The 24028-nt window shown below is 35.4% G+C and overlaps 2 protein-coding genes across 3 annotated transcripts; both read left to right on the top strand.

Moving 5' to 3' along the window:
* The first annotated feature begins 2205 nt into the window (after positions 1-2205).
* Cpsf4 (cleavage and polyadenylation specific factor 4, 30kDa) lies at positions 2206-3690 on the top strand. Its single transcript, XM_023167105.2, has 2 exons — positions 2206-2588; positions 2679-3690. Exons 1-2 carry the CDS (start codon positions 2486-2488, stop codon positions 3434-3436), a joined length of 861 nt encoding a protein of 286 aa, XP_023022873.1. The 5' UTR covers positions 2206-2485; the 3' UTR covers positions 3437-3690.
* A 4640-nt stretch (positions 3691-8330) lies between these two features.
* Positions 8331-22235, top strand: LOC111511098 (E3 ubiquitin-protein ligase rnf146). 2 transcript variants are annotated; one of them, XM_023167100.2, is made up of 4 exons: positions 8331-8515; positions 8566-8811; positions 21556-21747; positions 21896-22235. In XM_023167100.2, the coding sequence occupies exons 1-4, from the start codon at positions 8464-8466 to the stop codon at positions 22111-22113; spliced, it is 708 nt and encodes a 235-aa protein (XP_023022868.1). In that variant the 5' UTR covers positions 8331-8463; the 3' UTR covers positions 22114-22235. The 2 variants fall into 2 exon arrangements, with proteins under 2 accessions (XP_023022868.1, XP_074034338.1); XM_074178237.1 differs by lacking the exons at positions 21556-21747; positions 21896-22235 and adding an exon at positions 8860-9118 and having other exon boundaries at positions 8332-8515.
* The last annotated feature ends 1793 nt before the right edge of the window (positions 22236-24028 follow it).

Genomic DNA, 24028 nt, shown 5'->3' with positions numbered 1-24028 from the left:
TTTTGATAATATGTTCCAGCTTGAGATCACATATTTCTTTTGCTATTTTCAAGTAAGAAAATCTACTTATCTCTTCATCTCCGTTTTCTACAACAACTCTAAAAGGACCCCTTATTTCCTCACATATTTCTTTTGCTATTTTCAACTGAGAAAATCTACCTATCTTTTCATCTCCGTTTTCTACAATAACTCTAAAAGAACCCCCTATTTCCTCACTGTACCTAGCTATTTCCCTTTCCCCCCCTCTGAATCCTGTTCCCTTATTTCCATGTTTTCATTTTATCCAATATGTGAAATAGTATTGAAAAATCTTGTATCTCTTATACCTATAAATTATATTCCTCACTCCTCCTGACGTAATATATTGCCTACTTCTCTATCAGCACTGTCCATATTATTGTCACTGTTTTGATTTTGAACTGTACTAATTTCTTTATAAGAGTCTTAATGATTTTTTTTGGGGAAGATCCCTCTTTCCCCTCGCCTCCAACATGTCTCTAGTAACTAAGTTACCTTCGTTATGTTTTCAATATCCAATTTAATTTAAATATCAAACCCAGTAATCAAAACCCATATTTCAAAAAAAGAAAAAGTCAAAACTCAGAAATAGAGCGTGAACAAAATATTACAAAAAGTTTACCAGCACACTTTCTGTCGCTCGCCAAAAAGATGTTCACTCAACAATAATTTAGAAAAAAGTCTGGCTACTAAACGGCTAAACCTTATTTTCTGCTGATAAGTCCTTAGTTGGTGGCAGTGTTGCCAATAATGAATCGTCAAATTATCCACAAGCGTGTCTGAATTTGGCCAAGACCACACATTTTCAAAAAGTCGGCATTTTTAGATGAAAATGTATATTGAAATCAATGAATGTGTTGCTTTAAGGGTCAATCTCCTCGTCGATTGATACGAAATGTTCGATGCCTACGCGTTTACTTCTTTAGGCTCAGTTTGGGAAAATTGTTCACTCCGCAAAGAAATGAATTTAGAAGAATTCTAGAACTCGTGCAGGATTAATGTGTTCCCATCATTCAAACTTTGCAATGATGAAAAAAGATAAACAAATATACACTGAATATGCAATAGTCCTCTACTGCAAAAATAATTCAGTATAAAATGTGTGGGAAACATTATCAGTAATGCTAATGGCGCCAATTCAAAGTAGCACTTTCATAAGAGTTAAGTAGTAACCGGGTTTTATATATTTAATGTTGGCAATATTCATTTCGGTCATAACTGTCAATGTCAATATGCAAAATAAAGACAGGGTGTTTAACCTATCGTGGTAATTATCCAAAATGAATTTTGTAAGAAAATTACCAGGAAGAATCTCCAATTACCTACGATCCTGGTAAGACTGATTGTGTGTTGTAAACATTATTTTAACTGGACATAAAACTCACAACTAAAAACAATATTGAATGGACGTTTCTATTTGTTTTCTCTTTCACATATACCATTAATATTTTATTGTTCTGACACCCAAACCAACAACTAAATAATTTTTCCTTTCTTGCACTGTTGCCTACAAAAAATAATTTGTTTGCGTAACTAACTTCACGGTGCAACAAATGTTTTAAATTATTTTTATCAATGAATTGTGATTATACTCTGGACGAATTTTCAATCGAAGTTGTGAATACTCAATTTGGATTCGATTCTATACGACATATAATTTCATTATGTCGTGCCTGTCACTTGTGAATTAGATTTCAATGAACGTTTTTTCGTATTTATCTGTATATGAGTATATAGGTATATTTCAAAAGATTTCAACGTATTCCATTTTTGTACTGTAGCACAAACGATAAGTAAACCCACTCGCGAGAAATTGCTATTATCTGCTCCTTCGGCTTACGTCGACCAACTTCATTATCACGAGTAATCGGCAAACTTTTCGATCGTCGAATAATGCACTAATAATTTTACCCAAGTACATGTGTATTCAACACAAATATATTTTGAATACTTTCTAATTTTTTGGAGCTAAAAAATACATAAAATAGTTTAAATGTTACCTGTATATCAGAAAAGAGTAACGGATAACTTTTTCACTGAATATTTATATTAGTTCACTTGATAGCAACAGTGCTGTATTTCACAAAAGAGGTGACATTTGATTTTAATGTGTTGTTCGGTTGGCTAACCTGTTTTGAAGACAAATAAAACCCATTAATAAAAAATTTCAATTTCTCATTCCTACTTTGAGTCTTGTCTATGCAATAATCATGGCCATTATGCTTGTAACTATCAATAGTAACTACATGGTTCCACGTTAGAATAAATTGTTTGTTGGGAAATTCGTCAATATTTGGGGATTCAGTTGGCGATATTGAAAAACAAACTTTTTTGGTTAGTTTCTTGTCAGCGCCGCAGAATGAGCTGTTGGTTGTGTGCTGTGCTGTATTTGATTGAAAGGTTATAGTTGTGTCAAATATAATTCCAATTATTTTAGTGTTGATGTATTAGTTGACTATTTATTAAAATGGAGTGTTTAGTAGCTAATGTTGATCATATTAAGTTCGATATAGAAATTGCACTCTTAGAACAGTATGGAGCCTTACCTTTGCCTTTTGCTGGAATGGACAGTAAGTACATTTGATGATATATATTTTACTACATATTATCACAAAAATATTATTAAACAAGCTTCAATTACCAATATTTCTTTTTTTCAGAATCTACATCTGCTGTCTGCCAATTTTTCAATACACCAAATGGATGCCAAAAGGGTCCTCAATGCCCTTTTCGTCATGTTCGCGGTGACAGAACAATTGTTTGCAAACATTGGCTGCGAGGCTTGTGTAAAAAAGGGGATCAGTGTGAATTCTTGCATGAATATGATATGACTAAAATGCCCGAATGTTATTTCTATTCCCGATTCAATGCTTGTCACAACAAGGAATGTCCATTTCTACATATCGACCCTGAGAGCAAAATAAAAGACTGCCCATGGTATGATAGAGGATTCTGCAGGCACGGTCCTCATTGTAGGCATAGGCATGTAAGAAGAGTATTGTGTACAAACTATTTATCTGGGTTATGTCCTGAAGGCCCGAACTGTAAATACATACATCCTAGATTTGAACTACCTGCACCCCCTGATCAGAATCTGAAGGATCAGAAGAAGACTCCCGTCATCATTTGTCACTTTTGTGGCGAACATGGACACAAAGCAATTCATTGTAATAAAATGGTGGACCCTACTAAAGTTTTGTTTCTCCAATCTGAAGATAAACAAGGCTCTGAAAATTCGGAGGCTACTAGTGCTCAAAATACTTACTTACAGAAGATGCTACCAAAAAGACTGGAGGATGTTACTTGCTATAAGTGTGGCACTAAAGGACACTATGCCAACAGGTGTCCCAAGGGACACTTGGCATTCCTTTCACAATCTAAAACTAATAATCAAGAACCAACTGATCTGAACTTGTAAGAGTTTGATTTTGTTAACATTCGATTTGCACATTATTAGGGGTATGTTCTGATGATATAATTGAAGGATAGAAGTCAGAAAACTTCTAAAATATTATGAAAATATTACTGAGAGTTGTAATATTTGCCGTTGGTGTATGCAGAGAGGTCACCGTTTTGTAAATATGGTATATTAGAAAACCTTTTATTAATTTATATCAGTTTCTTATGAATTCAAATCGTTTTGACAATTTTAGTAAAAAATTTGATAAATCCGATCTGTTTTTCATTGTTCAAAACCCTATAAAAAATATTTTGTCAAGGGGTGGTGCTGCAAATGCCACTATGTCGGTTTAAGAACTGAATGAATTTCCCGTCCACTGACCTTACACAATTAAAGCTACGTAAATTAACAAACATAGCCAATAAACAATAATCTATGCAGCTTTCTGTATTCTGATGAATTTTTCTTTGTATATATTATAGTTATATCGCAATGTATTCATCAAGTTTAACCATTGCTCCTTATTTTTTTAAATGTATTGTTATAGTATAGTTGTTTTAATTTTCATCCTTGAATTTCACTTGAGTTTCTGCAGATGACTTGAAGATATTGAAAACAATTTTCAATCTTGCAATTGCTAAAGAACTATTTTAACGTTGGTGTATTGCAACGACCTTATGATACATATAAGAAAATGCTATAAGGCTACTTTCTCTCAAAAGTCATCGTCTCATCTTTTTCAGATGATGCACTTTTCAAAAAATTTGATGCAATATTTAATAAAAATAATTGATAATACTAATTAGTGATTTCTTTAGGACATCCTAATATACATACATTATTATGAAATATTCATTTCACATAATCATTAGTGTGTACAAGTAATTGTTGTCAAAGTAGTAACAAAATTAATAAAATAATACAAGAAGAAAAAAATTTACCATGATTCCAGGATGGTTCAAACATGTAGATATACATAACAAATATATTAGAAAACTGAAAAAAAATCAGGGGTGAGATTTTATATAGTTGAAAACCATTTATTGAATTCTTCAATGAATGTGGGAGTTTATTATCCTCCTTCAAACCTTTAAAATATGATATAAAATTGAAATTTCAACACAACCAAACTTCTGTAGGTAGAACTCTTTTTGAAAATATTTCCACAGTTTGTGTGCCTTATTATTTGTAACAGACTAAGAAATTTGAAATAAATTTTTAAGGTATGTAGCATTCAAGAAAGGCTTGATTTCTAGCACTTGACATTTTGTCGAAATATCACAACTAAATCTCAAATCACTCATGTTCCCTACAACATTTTTTCAGGTAACAGAAGAGTTTGGTTCAGGTTTTTCTGTGATTCTAACTAGCACAGCCATTGATTACACTAATCATACTTTCCATGCTCCAGTAATTAGATAACAGCACTTGTAAATAGATATGATAGAATTGACCCACACTTGCCTAAAATTCATTATAACAAATTCAAAAAACATACTCTAATGTGAGATTTCAACATGAAAGTTTACAAAACCGCGAAACGAGTTTTGTGTGCTTTTATAATAGCACAACACAGAATTTGTACGAACAGTATTGTGACGCCCGAAGTATAGCGAAACACGTGTCACAGTTTTGTAAACTTTCAAATGGAAATCTCTCATTGAAGTGTTTTTTGAAACTTTCAAATAGATACATCATTCAATTGCAGTCGGACAATATTTGTATAGAAAGGAATCATTTTTAGTACTTTTTGATAGAAAAAGCCAATCACGTGACATCACTTGCCGCAGAGAGGGCTCTATCAAGTGTTTTTTCAAATAGAAAGGGGTCTTTTGGCCCTTCGCTTGAAAATTATTTCAATTCTCTATACTATGATCTTTACTGTTTTGAATTTGGATAACCGGTTGCGGAATCATTGGTGTATGTATTGGAGACTAGGAAAAATGGTAATTCGTTACTTTGCAATCAAAAAAGGGTTCAAACAGCTCCACAGTAAGTTCTCACAGGTTACACACAGTTTGTAATATGTAAGAGAAGGAAATTGTTGATTTATATATTTGTATGTATTGTATATTTGTTAGTTCTCGAAACATCATTTACCCACGGATTCAAGAAATTATGTCCAACAATCAGAATTAGTTCGAAAATCCAGTTGTTTTCTAATAAGATGGTGCGCCCTCACAATTAAAATATGCGGCATGTAGATTGGAAGGCGCGATCCATTGGAATGGCTTCCTTGTTCACTGGATTTGACTCCTCTCGATTTTTCCTTTAGGGCTATTCAAATTGAAAGTTTATGTTACACTACCTGTGCTAGCATTAACTCAGAAATATTTCAAAATGTTAGAAACGAGTTCAAAAATAGACTGTTTTACTGGTAGGACGTTCAAGCAGAACACTTGTTAAAATAAATTGATGGATGTAGCCGTTACTACGTGGGAGATCATAATGAAAAAAGAAATGAAAATTTCTGTTTTTTACTAGAGGTAAAGTGGTAAATAACTTGGACATTTTTATTTCTCTTTTCACTTGTTAAAATATAACGAAGTTGAAATGAAATGCAATCTTTTTGTGCCATTGAAATTAACACTTATCTATTGCAATGCATTCAAACTACAACTCCGCAACCTCAGAGTAATATCAAATAAGTAGAGATGCCCGCCGTATATAAACACAACAGATTTGTAGACAACCAGGATATCCATCTCTCTCACAAAATGTGGACAAGGGGACTGAGGGAATTGTTTACATAATCCTCTGGACTAGATCCAGGGGCGTGCGGAAAATATGTTAAGTAATTTAAAGGGATTTATTTATTATTACAAGCTTTTATTTAACTTCAAATTGTTTGGGTCAGTTTCTAACAACTTCCAGTAAACGACTTAAATTTGAGTGGTGTTCCTCATTTGGGTGACAAAAAATTAGGATTTTAATAAAAAAACAAGACGATGGAAGAATTTTGTGAATCAATATCAGATTTAAAATTAATATGTTTATTTTGATTTTTGGCCTCGGAGATTATGAATGTTTACGTAAACAATCAATATTGCGGACGAGTTTGTGATTTATGGTACGAGATTCTATGCAAAATTGGTATTTAGGGGTTATTTCTGTGGTTGGAGATCATTTCAAGATGGCGAACGAGTTTTGTAATTTATAGTCAGATTATATTCAAAATTAGAATCTGAAAGGATTGTGAGGTCGGAGATTATGAATTTTGGGTTGAAATTCAAGATGAGTTTTGTGATTAAATTCTAATCAAAATACCACAGTGTTTTTGGATCCGGAAATTGTGAATTGTTTGTAAAAATGTCGCAAGACCCCCCTTTCTATTTGGAAAAAAGTTGATAACACCTCTCTCTCTTTCTCTCTCTCTCTCTCTATGATCATGGCTTTTGCTTCCATTGAGGCGCATTAAGCCTTTGATAACACCTTTTGGCGATAAAAATTTACCAAAAATGATTACTTCTTACTAAAATTTTGTCCGACTCTGATATCCTGCCTCATTCAAAATCTGTGAAGGGAGACTATTTACTTCTACACTGTAGATATATTTGGGATGTTGGATCCATTAGTAAGTATTGAATCAAATAGTAAATTCATTAGTAGAGAAAAAATTACACAGCCTTAAATATCAATGTCATAAAATGAAACTTAGATAATTTCTGATTTTACCAAGTTTTGAAAGTGGGAGATTGATATACATTATCTCAGTCGGATCACAGTAATGTTTGCTGTGAGTATTTACAACTTACAACAGCCCTTTTTACAGGATAAGTTGAAATGTAAGTATAAATGAATCTGTTAAACCGAAAGAGTTATAATAATATAGACACACCCGCACGCGCACACACCGACACGCGCACACATCGACACACACACACACATACAAATGTGCCTAAATGATGCACACCCTTTTTTTGTATCAGGCTGCACAATTAAGAGTAGCACATGAAACAAATGAATCACCATGATTGATGTATGCAAATCAACACAACTGAATGCGAATTGAAATACTCCAAACAATACACAGACACTAAAATATGAAAAACCATCAACACCATAAAATTACAGAAACATTCAAAATGCATAATTTTTCAAAACTCAGTTACTCAAACAATCCATAGAAAATAAGCGTAGCGTTCATTGGGTCGAGATGGTATAGTACGTTCCCTACTTTTTTAGGGGTATGCGCGCACTACTTCAGTATGAAAGAAAAGGATGGTTGCTAAGTAAAACACAGTTTCTCTAGTTTCGTGCTCAAAATGTTGCGGGAATAATAAATGAATTGAGAGAGATTGGAACTTGGGAGTTTAACACCCTATTTACTGATTCAATCGAGAACAATTGCAATTTCATTCAGATCTTTCGGTTTACCCACAAAAAATTTGAATAAAATGTGAATGTTGTTTATATGAAACGTCTAAGGAGAATAAGAAATATCAGAGAGATTCTTCGGATGATGCGTATTTAAGAGCTCAGGGTAGTTTTGCACCAACATAATTAGTTTAGCTAACTGAACTGAAACGGTGGAACGATACGTTATCAAATTATTGTGAGTACTTCGGGCAGCAGATAAGTTATCAGTTGTCACATCGACATGGCTTAAACATTTTTTTGTGACTTTTCGAGCACGGCGGATTGACCTGTCGAGATCATGACGGCCACATCTAGTTGCTGAGCTATCATTGAAAAATCATCACCATCAAAAAGTTAAAAAAAATTTTTTTTTGGAAAAAACTACATAGCAAAGCATGTGTGCATAACGAAAATATAAAATATGCATAAACACATAAAGCATCGTGTTAGCTGACATCAAGTGTGTGAATGACGTAGATGCCAAAAACTAAATTATTTATCCTTTTTTCGTTGTTGGAGTCAGTGTTTTCTCTTTAGTTGTCAGTCTATAATATTGTGATGTCACTGCGGGTAACACAGTAACACAGATTCACAACTTACAACTTGTAACGTCAACTTTACTGTTTGAATGACATGATAACATTAAAAAATTTTCATAAATATTAGCTTATTTGTTAAACGCAAACATGGCAGAATCACTCCAACAACAATTGGTTGATTCAACATGCAAAGAAAATGGTAGGATATTTTTCATTTCCCTGTGCATTTTATATAATTTTCTTCTACAGATGAGAATATGGAATGTGCAGTATGTCTTCAACGCTGCATCCATCCAGCTCAGTTACCCTGCGGCCACATATTCTGCTTTTTATGTGTGAAAGGATTTGCTAATCAGAATAAAAAGTGTGCTATGTGCAGACAAGAAATACCAAAAGATTTCATTGATCAGCCAAACCTCCTGGAATTCTCTATTCCTTTGGAAAACAGTGAAGGTGTTGAAAACGATTTCCAATGGTTTTATGAGGGCAGAAATGGTAAGTTTTTCGTAAATATTGCCAACGATTTTATTACTAAGATTTAAGGTTGGTGGCAGTATGACGAAAGAGCCAGTGAAGAAATAGAAGAAGCATTCAAATTAGGCATTCCTTCTTTTGAACTAATCATATGTGGCGAACTATATGTTATTGATTTCAAACACAAATTTCAATATCCTAAGAGAAATTCTTCCAGGAAGCGATCCATCAAACGAGATAAAATTAATAATGTTGTTGTTAAAGGAGTAGCTGGGTTGCGTTGATTGTTGTGTGATATATACATGTTTTAAGTAAAGCATCAAATGTTTTTTGAAATGGATTGAAATGGTGGCAACTGTAAGATGTAGAGAGTTCTTGAGGAATCTGTGAAAGATTGTCTTTGAGATGGACGTGTGTACTAATCAAGTCATAAGTTGTTGCAAGTTCTATCACGAATCCATGTTTTCTATTTGTTTCTACTAAAAACATAACTTTTTGTGCACATAGATATTACGACGAAATATTTACAGTATGGATGTGAAAACTTTCTTCACTCTTATTTTTTTAACAGAACAGAAGATATCAATATCCGACAAAATTAACATAAGAAGACATCAATTTCAGTGCTTTATGAACTTTTTTCAATTGGAATGGAAAGTATTGTGATACCTTATTTTATAGGTATTTGAATCATTAGAAACACTTGAATGTTTGTATAATAAATTTTTCGAGTCGTACTGCTGAAACAATAGCAAATGATCTCAACTTCATATCCCTGCAGAATTTACAAGTTTTTCTTAAGATTAAATAATTCAATACAATATTGAATAAATCTTCAAGAATAATTTTAGAATTTCCACACCCACAGATTGGGATTTTCTAGAAACATAGTGATGTTAATCATGGAGTGTTTGACTATTCATGTCTAAAATGTCTTAAGTGGGTTCAATACAAATACAGTTGGTAAAATAAAGGAAAAACCAAACATTTTTCAAAAAATTGAAAGAAACCAAGTAGGATATCCTGAGACACAAATGTTTGAAAACTGACATAAAAATAGCCTCACGTAGATAGAAGACTCTATGAAATCTGATCCATTAGAGTTCTGGTCATATATACAGAGTAAAAAAGGAAGTTCAAGAATTCCCAGGCTGCTCTATATGGATGGAATAGAATATAGAAACCAATCAAGTACTTATTGACAAAAACTACATGAAAACTAGATGTAATAAAAAGCAATATAAAGCAGCAACTATAAAACTGTTGCGAAATAATACTCATGATGAGATAATAATGAAACAATTGATAAACTAAAGTGACAAATAATACAGTACAATTAAATAAACAAGAATAGAATAAAAGTGATGTCACAACTTACATGCTATGATTAAAATTGAGTTGAAATATAAAAAAAATGAAATTTGAACTTGAATGGAATATTTGAATAATTGAGTTCATTCAAATGCTATAGATTCTATATTATAGAGGAATACCAAGTGAAATGTTTGGTGCTTTGTTCACGAGATGGAGCTGTAGTTTCATACATGCAGTATGAGGAACATCTGCTAGACTAACCTCTGCGAGGTATCTTCCATAAATATCTGTCGGATATAATTCAATGACCAGCGTGGTATTAGCCGGGGAAGAAGTTGTTTTCCGGCAGGCATTTACCAGAAACTACGGTGTAGGTAGTTGGTAGAGATGAATATTTCGAGATTTTATTTCGAAATATTAATTTTCTAGTACGTATGTATCTCTCTTCGATACAGTCTTCAGACACGGTTTAAAATGAAAAAATAAGCGAGTGAAATATCCATAGTAATCGACTAATTCGAATCAAGTTACATTCTCACACACATAAGCAGTGCCGTGCCTGTCTGCATTTTAAAAGAAATACCTTGGTACTATCCTCGACAGGAAGCTAACATGGAATTCTCACCTACAGAGTAGAGCAATAAGAGAATATGTGGTTTATGAGCAATGTCGGAGGACAGTGGGACGCGTATGGGGTCTTTCACCCCGTGTGGTCACCTGGACCTACACTGCAATAATAAAACTTATGTTAACGACCGAAAGTTCTACAAGCAACGGCCATCCAAAAATATCAAAAAATACAGCCATGAGAACAACACCAATCGCGGCAATGGAATTAATTACGGGTCTGACCTCTCTGGACCTGTACGTTAAGGAGGTTTCGTTAATGGCCATGTTACGATTGCGCATGGCTGGTGTAAACCTCGAAGTAGGAATGGGTCAATTCAGGCTGAGCCTATGGCAAGAAGCGCTTACTGCGCAACCTCTGCTGCAGGCAACCAGTGATGCAATTCAACCCAGGTTTGTGTTTAATAAACCCTACAAAATACAAATAAAACAGAACACAGAACATCAAAGAAGGCTCAGGATGTGGTGTGTACTTCAGATCACTAAGCCTAAGGATTAAGTGGGGAATGGGAAAATACCAGCTTCGTCCAAACAGAACTGGCTGGTATCTCAATCGCCACAAAAGAAATAATCAGGAAAGGAATTTCTGGCAAGAACATAACAATCTGATTGATTGATAATATGTTTATTGTTTAAGAATAAAATTCTTGTTACAAACACAATGTCATAAATAAATATTAATATAAACATGAAGTATAAGATGTGAAGTATAAGTGTATAAAATATAAATGATTAAAATAAAATATAAACTATATATACATACATATGCAGAGGTTACATGACAAGAACTAGGACATCGAATAAAAATATATGTTTCACACACAGTACAATAGCAGTTTCATCACATTCTAAATTACAGGGCATCATTAAAATATTCTTGTAGGTCATAATAGGCTTTATCACTTAATAGTTTTGTACATTTCTTTCTAAATATGATGAAAGGAGTCTCTTTGATTTCATTGGGAAGTTTATTGTATATCCTGATTCCATTATATATCAATGAGTTTTGAACCAAACATGTTTTTGGAATTGGTAGACTCAGTTAATTTGACCGCCTTGTGTGGTCTGTGGCTGTAGCTGTAGATTCATAGTTCAATTTTTTGTATAATTGACACGGTTTCCAATATAAATATTGAAATAATCGTGAGGATTCTATTTTCTCGAAAAAGGGGTTTACATGAATCCCGCCATTTCGCTTTACATAAGTACCTGATAGCCCTTTTCTGCAAGACAAAAACCTACTGCATGAGTTGTTTATTGCAAACAACCCAAAAGGGTATTAAGAGTATTAAGGCACAGTACACTACTTTCGCTGCAGCAAAGCCCAGTTCCTATGAGATGTTTCTCAGTGCGAAACATCCTGATTCCAATATTTTGTTGATGTGTGCAATATACTGAGAGAATTTTAAATTTTCATCTAAATAAATTCCCAAAAATTTCAAAGTGGAGTTATTTTTTATTGTTATTGTCTACGGGGATATCAGGTATACTACACTTGAATGCTAATATATTTATTTTGCTAGTATTCAATGATAGAAGATTCGAATCAAACCAATTCTTCACTTTTTTCATGTCTTGGCACATTTTGTTATGCAATCTGTTTTTGTCCTCGTCATGCTACACTAATGTGGTGTCGTTAGCAAATAAGGTAAAGCTTCCTGTAATCGATATGTTGGTCAAATCATTAATGTATAACAGAAACAGTATAGGACCTAACACAGAGCCTTGAGGTACTCCACAATTTATCTCTCCCACGTCCGAGTTAGATGATGAACTTAAAAATTGTTTTCTGTCAGAAAGGTATGAACTAATCCAAATATGACTGTTGTCCCTAAAACCATATCTTATGAGTTTCTGAAGCAATATGCTGTGATTGACACAGTCAAAAGCTTTGGATAAGTCACAAAGCACTGCTGCAGTGGCTTCTCCGCTGTTGCTTTCATTATACACCAATTGCAATACTATTGCTATAGCTTCTCTTGTACTCTTAAAATTCTGAAAGCCATACTGATGTGTACTCAATATCCCATTACTGATCATAAATTCCATTATTTTTTTTTTACCAGTTTTTCAATTATTTTTGCTAAGGTTGGGATGAGCGATATAGGCCTAAAGTTTGCTGGATCTTCATTGTTGCCGCCTTTATGGAGAGGAATGACAACCGAGGTTTTGAGAGTTGAAGGAAATGTTCCTTGCTCGAAGGAGTTATTAATCAGTTCAACAAGTATATTGAGCGCAGTCTCTGGAAGACTTTTGAGAATTTTAATAGAAATTATATCAAAAGATGCTTTCTTGTTTTTCATTTATACTGATGGGGTGTAATGAAAAGGTACTGACTACATAGATATCACTGAGATATTCTAGGGGATCGTAAGTAGGTACAATGTTTTGACTGAGTTTTGTTGCGACAGAGCAGAAATAGCTGTTTGAAAGGTCCGGATTCAAGGATGTATCTGTTGTGTTTGTATACATATTTTTTCCTCTGAGTTCGTTGATTATTGACCAGCTTTCTTTAGCTTTGTTGTCAGCTTCCGTGTTTCTGTTACTATAGTATAAGCTTTTTGCAGCCCTGATTACCTTTCTATAGACTTTCCTATAATTATTGAAGTAACAGTCAATAAATAAACTATTAATAAACTTTCTGATTTTATGAAGAGATCTTATATTGTTTGAAAAAGTTCGTATTCCCTTAGTGATGCAATGTTTCCGTTTCTTTTTGTAAATTTTTTGTTTGGGAAACGCGGTCTCAAAATGTATTCTATAGAATACCTGGAACGGTGTCTCTACTAATAACACACTATTCCAGTCAGTACATGAAGTACGGAAACTGAAGTAATGAAACCTATTATAATTTTTTGTAGGGTAGATTCTACCAAGGTGAGATTTTTTTCTTAATTTGAGCAATTTGAGTTTTATTTTACTAAATATTGCCTCATGGTCAGATAAATTGGAGGGCATGATTAAACCGATATTAAAATCCCAGCTAGAATAATGTTAGCCTTTAATTGAAATTTGAAACACCAACTGGGTGTTATATAGTTCCACGCCAGTCTAGCTCTATATAATTTTGTGAGAACAGGTAAAATTATTTCCAGTCCGTTTTGAAGAAGAGCTGGAAATATACCATGCTATAACCACCAGTATGCTTATCAAACCGGCAAATCGACAGATTCAGATTAAACAACCTCGTTGAGAAAATCTCCCAATCCCTTGACAACAAGGGGAAGGCGGTTGCTGTATTTCTTGATATTGAAGGAGTATTTGAGAATGCACTACCTAAATCTATAGGATTGCATTTGGCTAGAAAGGGTATAGAATCGACCATAACTGGCTGGATCTATACCATGCTAGTAAACAGAACTGCAACCACGACTCTTCAAGGCGAGGCTATTAGATTCAGGGTCACCAGGGACTGCCCTCAAGGTGGGGTACTATCTCCCCTTCTGTGGTCACTCCTGGTGGATAGTCTGCTTGATGCCCTCAACAGAAGAAAAGTTGATCTGCAAGCTTATACAGATGACCTCGTCATCCTGGCAAGGTCCACGTCGGGAAGGTTAGCTTGTAATATCCTCCAAAGCGCGTTGGACGTTGTTCACAGTTGGTGCCTGAGAGAGCAGATGTCTGTCAAACCCAGCAAAACTGTGTTAATCCCCTTCACCAAGAAAAGGAAATTGGACGAGCTAACGCCACTTTCCCCCAATGGTGTGGTCATTCCATTTGGAACGGAGGTTCCAAATGGCATTGTCCTTGATAAAAGACTCACCTGGAACGCTCACTTCGAAAAAGTTTTACACAAAGCCAGACTGTCTCTATGGACATGTCGAAGGATGTGTGGTAAAACTTGGGGTTTAGGTCCCAAACAAATTCATTGGATTTATGTGATGATTGTTAGAGCAATGATCACGGCCACGCTTGGTGGCCGAAGGCATTACAGAAAACGGCCCAAGCGAAGCTCACTGGCTTACAGGCTTGTCTAGCTATCAATGGTGCCATCAGTACCACACCGTCAGCGGCCATGGAGATCCTTCAAGATCTACCTCCTATCCACATTTTTCTGGAAAGAGAGGCTAGATGGACTGCATACAGACTTGTGCACATTGCCAATTGCACAAATCAATTCAATGCAGAGTGCAACAGACTGTTGGTTGACATTGGAAGTCGCAGCGTTCTGGAAATGACCTCTGACTTTATGCCTCCCACTGTCAACTACCAACCTCACTCACAAGTCAATAAAAATATTCTCGGACAGTCAAGTGGCGTTGGAAGCTCTTGGCTCCCACCGAGCAACGTCTAAATTGGTAGCAAACTGCCAAAAAAGACTCCTCGATAGGAAGACTAAACATATTGTCTCTGGTCTGGATTCCTGGCCATACTGGCATGGAAGGCAATGAATCTGCTGACTCTCTCGCAAAGGAGGGTGCTGCAAGCGGCTTCATTGGACCAGAACCTGTCATTGGCATCGCTTTGGGCTTTGCCAAACTAACACTTAACACCTGGATGGCATGAAGAGTTATGGATTTCTGGCAGAATCTTCCAGGATTGGCTCACTCCAAGGCGTTTATTCACCCTTCGAAGCTTGATTCCAAACAGTTGTTGGACTACAGTAGACATGAACTACGATGTCTAACAGGCCTTCTTACAGGTCACTGTCATTTGAATCATCACACGCAGAGCCTTGGTCTGTCGGAAGACAGTGTGTGTCGCCTCTGTCTGGAAAATGATGAAAGCATATACTTTTTGCCTGCCCCGCTGGGGACAGAATCAGGTTCTTTGAGTTCGGCAGATCCGTAATCTCACCATCTGACCTGAAAGACCTCTTACCATACAAAATAATCGGCTTCATTAAGAAGCTGGGTTTATTTGTCCGAGTGTGAATAGGTGTGAGCCACAATAAATCCTTATGGGTTGCGGTGGATGGTCGAATAGACCCACTCACTTTAGACCTACCTACCTACCTACCTACCTACCTGTGATTGTTACCTGATTTTTTCCATAACGAATGTTTGGGATACAAACTGAGTAGAGAATAATGTCTTCTGTATAATTCAGTGTTCATATAAAAGTATTTGTTTCGAAAAAAATGTTTTTCGTGTGACTCAATGTTTATATGAAAGTAGCTGTTTCAGGAGGGCTTTTTCTTCCAGTTTGTGTCTGAAACTTACTTCTTTGCATGATTTACACATCTATGTATACAGTTACTTATTTCAAACTTGATTACTTTCTTCCTTTCTTTGGAAGATTCCCTCATTTTCCAAAAACTGTCTTTCACAAGTACTTAATATTTATGTAATAAACAAAGTATATCACAAAGTAAGTCACATGATTAGGCACGTGGACCCGTAAAATGTCGCTTGCATGAAATTCAACGCGTCGAACATGACCAATCACGGCGCGAGAACTCCCGAATGCAGTTTCGGTTGCGGTCGTAGTTTCGGCAGGTTTGGCGCCGAAACCGAAACTAAACCGAAACCCGTTTTTTGCCGAAACTCGACCGAAACCGAATTTGGACACTAATAAATTTTTCTCAATATTTGTTTGACTGATGACCTATGTATTTTGTGAAAATTAAATTTAAATATAGGATAGAGAAAATAACTTTTGTCTAATTTCTACTAAGATTTTTATTTGTTATGGTTTATTGAACTATTCTCATTTACTCAAGTAAATGAGAAAAGTTTGATAAACCGAAACCAAATCTGGTGAATGAGGCATGATTACGGTGTGGTTTTTGGCTAAAAAGTTACGAAGAAGTAATGACGATATTTCTAAGGTCTTTGACCATGTGTGGCATGAGGGTTTGGTGGCCAAACTTCGATGCTATGGCTTGTCGGATCATTTTTGTGTATGGCTCTCCAGCTTCCTGAAAGAACGTTCTCTGAAAGTGGCCGTCGACGGATATCTCTCGAATACTTTTACCATCAACGCTAGTGTTCCCCAGGGATCTATATTGTCTTCAATCCTCTTTCTATTGTATATCAACGACTTATTGGATAAAACCAAGAATCCAATATATTGCTTTGCTGATGACAGCACAGTCGTTTCGTCATTCCATTTGGATTCCAGGACATCTGTGGCGGATGCACATCTTCACAGGCAGCAGGAAGTTGCATGTCTTAATGAGGATCCAGAAGTAATTTCCAATTGGTGTGGAATTAGCCAGGTTCAATTCAATGCCACAAAAACCCTGGCATAGGTTTTATCCAAAAAGATAAATGTCTCCGAACCGGATATAATAATGTCAGGTCAGACAATTCCACCTTCTGCTTCGATAAGTTTGTTGGGGGTTAAAATGGACACCAGTATGTCTTGGCAAAATTATGGAATTGCAAAAGCCGCTTCTCAAAAGTTTGGAACACTGTTCCGAACCAGAAAACTGTTCACATCGCAGCAATTTTTAATGCTTTATAAAGCTCAGATCAGACCTTCTTTGAAGTATTGTTCTCAGGTATGGGGTTCCGCCCCTAAGCGTACCCTGAAGTTACTGGATTCTATCCAGAAAAGAGCCATCCGCCTGATTGGAGATGCCATCATCACTTGCAACCTTGATAGTCTGGATCTGGAACATCGAAGAAAGGTTGGAGATTTGTTTATTTTCTATAGATACTTTCACGAGAAGTGTTCAAGATCTGTGCAAGATCTCAGCTTGCGACCACTCGATGTTGTGTTGATGGGTCCAAACATGGTCTGCTATTCCTGATTTGCTGGTTTCTCCTCGCTGTGTGTGCTTCTTGTGCTCGGCAATGCGAACATTCAATGGTTCAGGAGAAACATTGGTTCAGGAGAAAATTTAACGAAGCCGCATACATGTTGTCCAAACAGGTATTCAGCCAGGCCAGCGTAGATATACGAAACATATGGAAACCCATCATCAAACGAAAAATGACCAACTCCCGCCAAAACGGTCATCTCTCACGGAATCAGTGAAGCGGAAAATGGAAAGTAGAGAAAGTGAAAGTATTTCAACGGCCTATAAAATAGTCATCTCTCGGAGGAATCAGTCCAGTCATCACCCGAAGACGATTGTAGATACCAACAATCGAAACGTCGTGAACTAACGTGACTTGGAATCTCTACACTTTTTTATTTTTTTATTATTTTCGTTTTTCATTCCTTTAATTTTATTTATTCAATTATTATATTTTTACTTGTAGGTTATTTCACTTTCATTTCAGGTTTATTGTTGCTTAATATAATTGTTATTTTCAACTATTCTTTTTTACTTGTTTCAGGGATTTCAAATCATTTTATATAGTAGACAATGGAAGTCCGAACTAGTGAAATAAAACATATGGTCTGAAACTTATGGTTCGGGAACTACAAATTATTTGAGTTGAAAACGAGCCACCCTGAGTAACTTTTGAAACAAAGATTTGCGGAAAAAATAAAAAACAGGTCAACAATTATACAGGAGGCCACATTTTGAAAATTCGTTCTAGAGACAAATATGGAAGCAATAAATCAGAAAAAGAGATTTTTTATTAATTCTTGAATCAAAATCTGATGACTGGACAATGAGAAGAAAAAATGTTCTATAGTAAATGTTCTCAACGTTTTCACTTCCATACAATAGTACAAACGAGCATCCATTGCCGCCCTCACATGGTGAGAATCTCGGGAGTTATTTCTCTGCAATGCCTCACGATATTCTCTCTCAAATTTTTCAAACTTCAAATATCCCATAGAAAGAAATCTACAGGAGTGAGATAAAGAGACCTTAGTAGCCATTCTGTAGGAACTTTTCTGCCAATCCGGTGATCAGGAAAATGATCATACAAAAATTGTCGCACTGGAGCTTCATAATGAGGAGATGCACCATCCTGCTGAAAAACTATTTCGTTTTCGAATATATTTATATCCTCAATTGCCCTATTGATGCACGGTATTATTCGATTCTCCAACATATCCAAATATTTATCTCCAGTCAAATTATCATCGATAAGAAAAGGTCCTATGATGTGGTCATCTGAAATACCCGCCTAAACATTCAGTTTTTGAGGTCATTGGGTGTCAACTTGCCGGTATACATGAGGGTTCGTATCACTCCAATATCGAAAATTTTGCCGATTTACCTCTCCATCCAAACTAAACGTACATTCATCCGAAAAACAAATTTTATACAAGAAATTCTGATGCAAGTTCATCCGTTCAGTAAGACTTTCACAAAACTGGATACGTCTATAGAAATCATCTTCGTTCAATTCATAAACTAGTCTAATCTTATATGAATGAAATTTGTACATATGAAGGATCCTGAAAACATTTGTACGACTGATTCCTGATTCTAGAGATAACTCAGTAAGAGATTGCGAATTTTCCATTAGTCCAACGTGCCCTAAAACTGCATGGCTTCATCATTAACAGTTCAGAAGATGCTCGAAATGGTTGCCTTGAACTTCTTGACATTTGAACAGCCTATCCGATATTTCATGCCGAACATTTTCGAACACAGTAACGTCAATATCTCTACAAATATTTATTATTCTCTTCCGTATATTCAATATTGAAGCTCAGTTTCGTACACCTTTTGCTTGAAATAGCCCCATAAAAAAAGTCCAAAGGTGTCAAATCTGGCGAGCGGGCTGGCAATTCTGTAGGATATCGACGGCCAATCCAACGACCGGGAAAAGTAGTATCCAAATAGTTTCTTACTTGTCTGGAGTAATGTGGTGGTGATCCATCTTGTTGGAATACAATATCCATATCGAATTCATTAGGATTCGCTTCGACGATTTCAGTAATGAGAGGATCAACAGTATTTTCCAGCATTTTCAAATACAGTTCCCCTGTTGAATTTTGATCAATAAATAGAGGTCCTACAGTATGGTTTCGCAATATTCCTGCCTAAACGGTAATTTTTTCTGGATATTGGGTATGTGTTTCCCGAAAAACGTGAGGGTTAATGTCTGTGAACATTGCTGTTTAAAAAAATGTACATTCGTCACTAAAACCAATACTGTGGAGATAGGTAGGATGCCTTGCAATTGTTTCCGTCATGATTTCGCAGAATTCTGTTCTTCGATCAGGGTCATCTTCAGTTAATTGGTGTACCATTTTAATATTATGTATCAATGATACCTATTCCTCTTCAAAAGTCTACACACAGTAGAAGGAGACACCTCACAAACATTCGCGACGGAATAAGTAGACTGTTCAGGATTTATTACCATCTCATCAATTATTTGCACTTGCTGTTCTTCCGGAATGGACGGATGACCTGAATGCTTTTTGTTATGTAAACTACCGGTAGTTGTGAATTTGGATACAAGTTCCCTCAAATATTTTCTACAGATAGGGCGATTCGGAAAACGTTCATTGAAAATCCTTTCGGTTACGCGTCGTACCATAAATAAAAATCGCTTCATTTTTTGCTTCCAATGGACGAGAATTGACCATTTTAGAGATTGTAGACGTGGTACCTTTCTAATAGTGAAACCGAAAACTAAATGAGAATATTCTAAGTGAACAATGATGTTCATTGTTAGTTTGACGTTTTTATGAACAAAAAATAACTTAACAAACCTTATCGGGTTGTTGGAATTGCCATATGGCAGATAAAAAGGAATATTTCTAGAAATATCGATATTAATGTGTTTGAATTAATTATTGAATGTTCCGCCATTGGGTTGTGAAGTATCCATCAGGAGCTTCAAAATGATGTGTGACAGGACCCCCTTTTCTATTTAATATTTTTTCCAGATGACGCTCAGTCGTCATCTTTATATCTTATCCCAATGATTCAAAATCTCGGATCAGAAAAAAGCGTATTCATATTGCTTGTGAGGGGGGAATAAATGGTACAGGAAATTAGCTATAGAATTATTGTTTGGTAGTGCCTTGGTGAATGTTTATATTGTATATACACAGGTTACATAAACTAAATTGACTATAATAGAGTTCAGAACAGAAGTCGCTTTAGAACTACTGGGAAAAAGCGAATTGGGGTGGAAGGAAGCTCAGAACAAGTGTTCTCGATCTAAGTTTTTGTGCAATGAATGCAAACAACATTATTGTGTTTCTTTTTTTTCTCAACACATAATGCTGTTTTAAAATAATGAGGTGTTATATTATTATGATCATTTTTGCATATTTTGAATAAAATAATCTTTTATTTTTTCATAAAGTTTTGAAATTTCCATATCCTTCGCAAAAACCGTCTCACATCCGATCAGAAAATATTGTTAGGTTTTCCCCGTGGGTTGACCGATAATTGACTACACTGAATAATCAAACTTAACTTTATTTCACTTTACATACAACAAACACACTATTATTTAAATATCTATCGCCTTACTAAATCACTTCGCGTACCGCACTGTATCGTCCACTTGACTGTGTCGATATCCTCGTGGCTAGTCTTTAAATATCGTAATCGAATGCCATAGAAATTTCGCCGAAGTTACGTTGTAATCGGTAGCATGATTCTCGCTGCTTCTAGAGTGGCGGGGAATCATCGTACATTCGTGCGCTCTTAGCTACGTTTGGTTTATGGTTACCAGTGGCGGCCGGCGTTATTTTCTTTCGGGCATGATTTACGACAATATTTTGCTCCTTGGACCACCCTGTCCAACTTACAATAAAATTTATATAGCTGTGTGGCCTAAAGTTGATGCCACGGTGTCCCTAATACAAAGCCTTAACGTTATGCCTCACTGTCTAAAGAGTACAGTTTAGTGAGTCACATTGATGAACCCGGGGCTGAACCTGTTAAATGATAATTCGTCTAGTTGAAATGTTATTTGATTTGGCATTGAATGCACTTGAACTACCTATGATTGGTAAAAAAGAAGTTGTGATTCGAGAAATTCTAGCAATATTTTTTTATAGGTTGGTGGCAATATGATGAACGAACTAGCAAAGATCTAGAGGAATCTTATAAAAAGAACGAGAGCACCTGCGAACTTCTCATCGCGGGTTTTTTGTACATTGTGGATTTAGAGAATATGCTACAAATAAGAAGGAACGACCCCTCTAGAAGACGAAGAATAAAGAGAGACCATGGTTCGATACCAAAGAAAGGTAAAGAAGTCAATTGCATGCCCATCTTTTCCGTATCTGACACACATCAAATGAAATGTATAAGAGGACAATTTGGTGTAGAGTTTGAAGTATTTTCGGTAGTTTAAAAAAGTGCAATATTGATACATAATGCTATTCAAACCCGTAGGTATAGCTGGTCTGCCTACAAATAAATCTGCTCATCAGCAGATTAGTCATCAAGAATTTAGTATTAGTCAGTCTACTAGTTCAGTGGAAAACCTTGACCCTATCGACCTCGCAGAATCTTCTGATGATCAACTAAGTGAGAGTTCAGATGAAGATGAACAGGATTTAGACGAAACCCTACAAAGATTTGAAAACCTGAACCTTGAAGAGGGTCAATAGTATCGTCACAAAATTGAAAACACTTTAAGGTTGTGGCAACTAACATATATCTTGAATATTGTCCCATATAATTTAATGAATATGTCTCTCATTAGTAATATATGCAATACTTATTTTTTTTATTTGACTTATTTTTTATACTACGTGACGATGATCTTCAACTTTCTTGATTTAGGTTTTTGTGACTGCAATTTTCCCACTGAAATAGTTCCAAGTTTGGTCCAGATTTGGTTACAAAATCACAACTGAACGCTATACTTTAACTTATGGCACTTATTTCACTTGCTCAGTGTTAGTAGTTGCTTATCTGAACTAATTGGCGTTCTGATCTAGTCTTCAAACTGATCTAATCTACTGCTGCATCTCGACCTCCTCATGTACATACCGCATTCGACCATTCTTGTATATTCTTTACTTTCATTGGAGAATTTATTTTTGAATATAATGTTAACGATAATTAGTATTTGTGGAAGCTGTCAATAATGCCGTGTTGGTCGAACCGGGCGGTATCTTGAAACACGAGTTTCAGACCACATGAGAGACTCTAAGAAACTAAATATAAAAAACTCCACAGCCCTCGTTGAACATGAAAATGACTATGGACCCATTTTTGAATTTGATCATGCAACTATTCTAGATGTTCAATCATATTTATCCAAAATACTTTTGAGCGAAATGATACGTATTCTCGAATGTGATAGTGATAGATATAGATAGAACACTAGAAGAGATGTCGATGGTCTTAATACTGCATATTTCAATTTGGTAAGTAAAATACCTAAATAATTTATACCTTTTTTTTATTCTTTTTCTTTCTGACATTGATCAAAAACAGGCACCACCTCATCAGAATCTCAGATAAAGCCATTCGTTTGTTTAATGTCGTTTTGTGTTGGTTTTGTCTTAAAAGTTGCAATGTTTTTAATTTTTTATAACATGTATCTAATATGTCTGATGGTTTTTAAAATAGTAATATTACCAAGACGAAGAAACTTCTTTTTGGTGAGTAATTTAATCAAGAACTCATCATTTCTCGTAGAATTGAAACGATAATAATCATATAAGTTTTGTGGGAGATATGTTTATATGTTTATGAAAATTTATTATTACAGAGCCCTGAAGAAGAATTTAATTGAATTCAAAACATCGCCAAGAAAAAAAATGTTTTTTTCAAGAAAAAAGTAATCCTGTTATTCAACCAACCTTTCTTCAGAAAAATTATTGGATCACTAAAATAGTTAACTGATAAAAATATAATTTGGAGCAGTGAAGCAAACTTCAATAAATAATCTGTAGTAATGCAGTGACAACAATCCACACATCTATAAGAAGCATACATTTTTGAGATTAGTAGAACTTTAGTAGCGCCTACTCGCATACACGCTCAGTCGCACACTCGCGCACTTTCGCTTCCTCACGCACTCACTCATTAACGCCCTCACTCAGGCACTAACGCCCTCACTCACTCACGCACTCGCTCACTCACTAACGACCTCACTCACTCAAGCTTTCACTTACTCACGCCTACTCGCCCAATCACGCACGCACTCACTCGCTCAACCGCCCACTCACTCACGCACGCAGTCACACTCGCTCACTCACCCAAGCATTCACCCACTCATGCACTCAAGCATTCACTCACTCCCACCACAGCAAGGTGAAGACCCCTCGAGAGAGATATTTTATAAAGCTTACTTGGAATTACTAATTTTTTTTTAATTGTATTTCGATTATTCTATAAGAGACTTTACGAATAGTATTAGAAAAATTTTATGGTAACTGCCGAAATGTTTATAAAATTGTTTTGTAGTGTTTGTGAAAGGCCTTATAAAATATTAATAAAGACTATAATGTTTTATGAAACGGTCCCAATTTCCTATTTATAGCTATTTTATGAACACATTGAAAACATTTC

Source organism: Leptinotarsa decemlineata, unplaced genomic scaffold (assembly GCF_025532065.1).
Source record: "Leptinotarsa decemlineata unplaced genomic scaffold, Ldec_3_MD MMD2_tig00003736_RagTag_RagTag, whole genome shotgun sequence".
Classification (NCBI taxonomy): Eukaryota; Metazoa; Arthropoda; class Insecta; order Coleoptera; family Chrysomelidae; genus Leptinotarsa; species Leptinotarsa decemlineata.
This window is presented reverse-complemented; position numbering and strand designations above follow the sequence as displayed.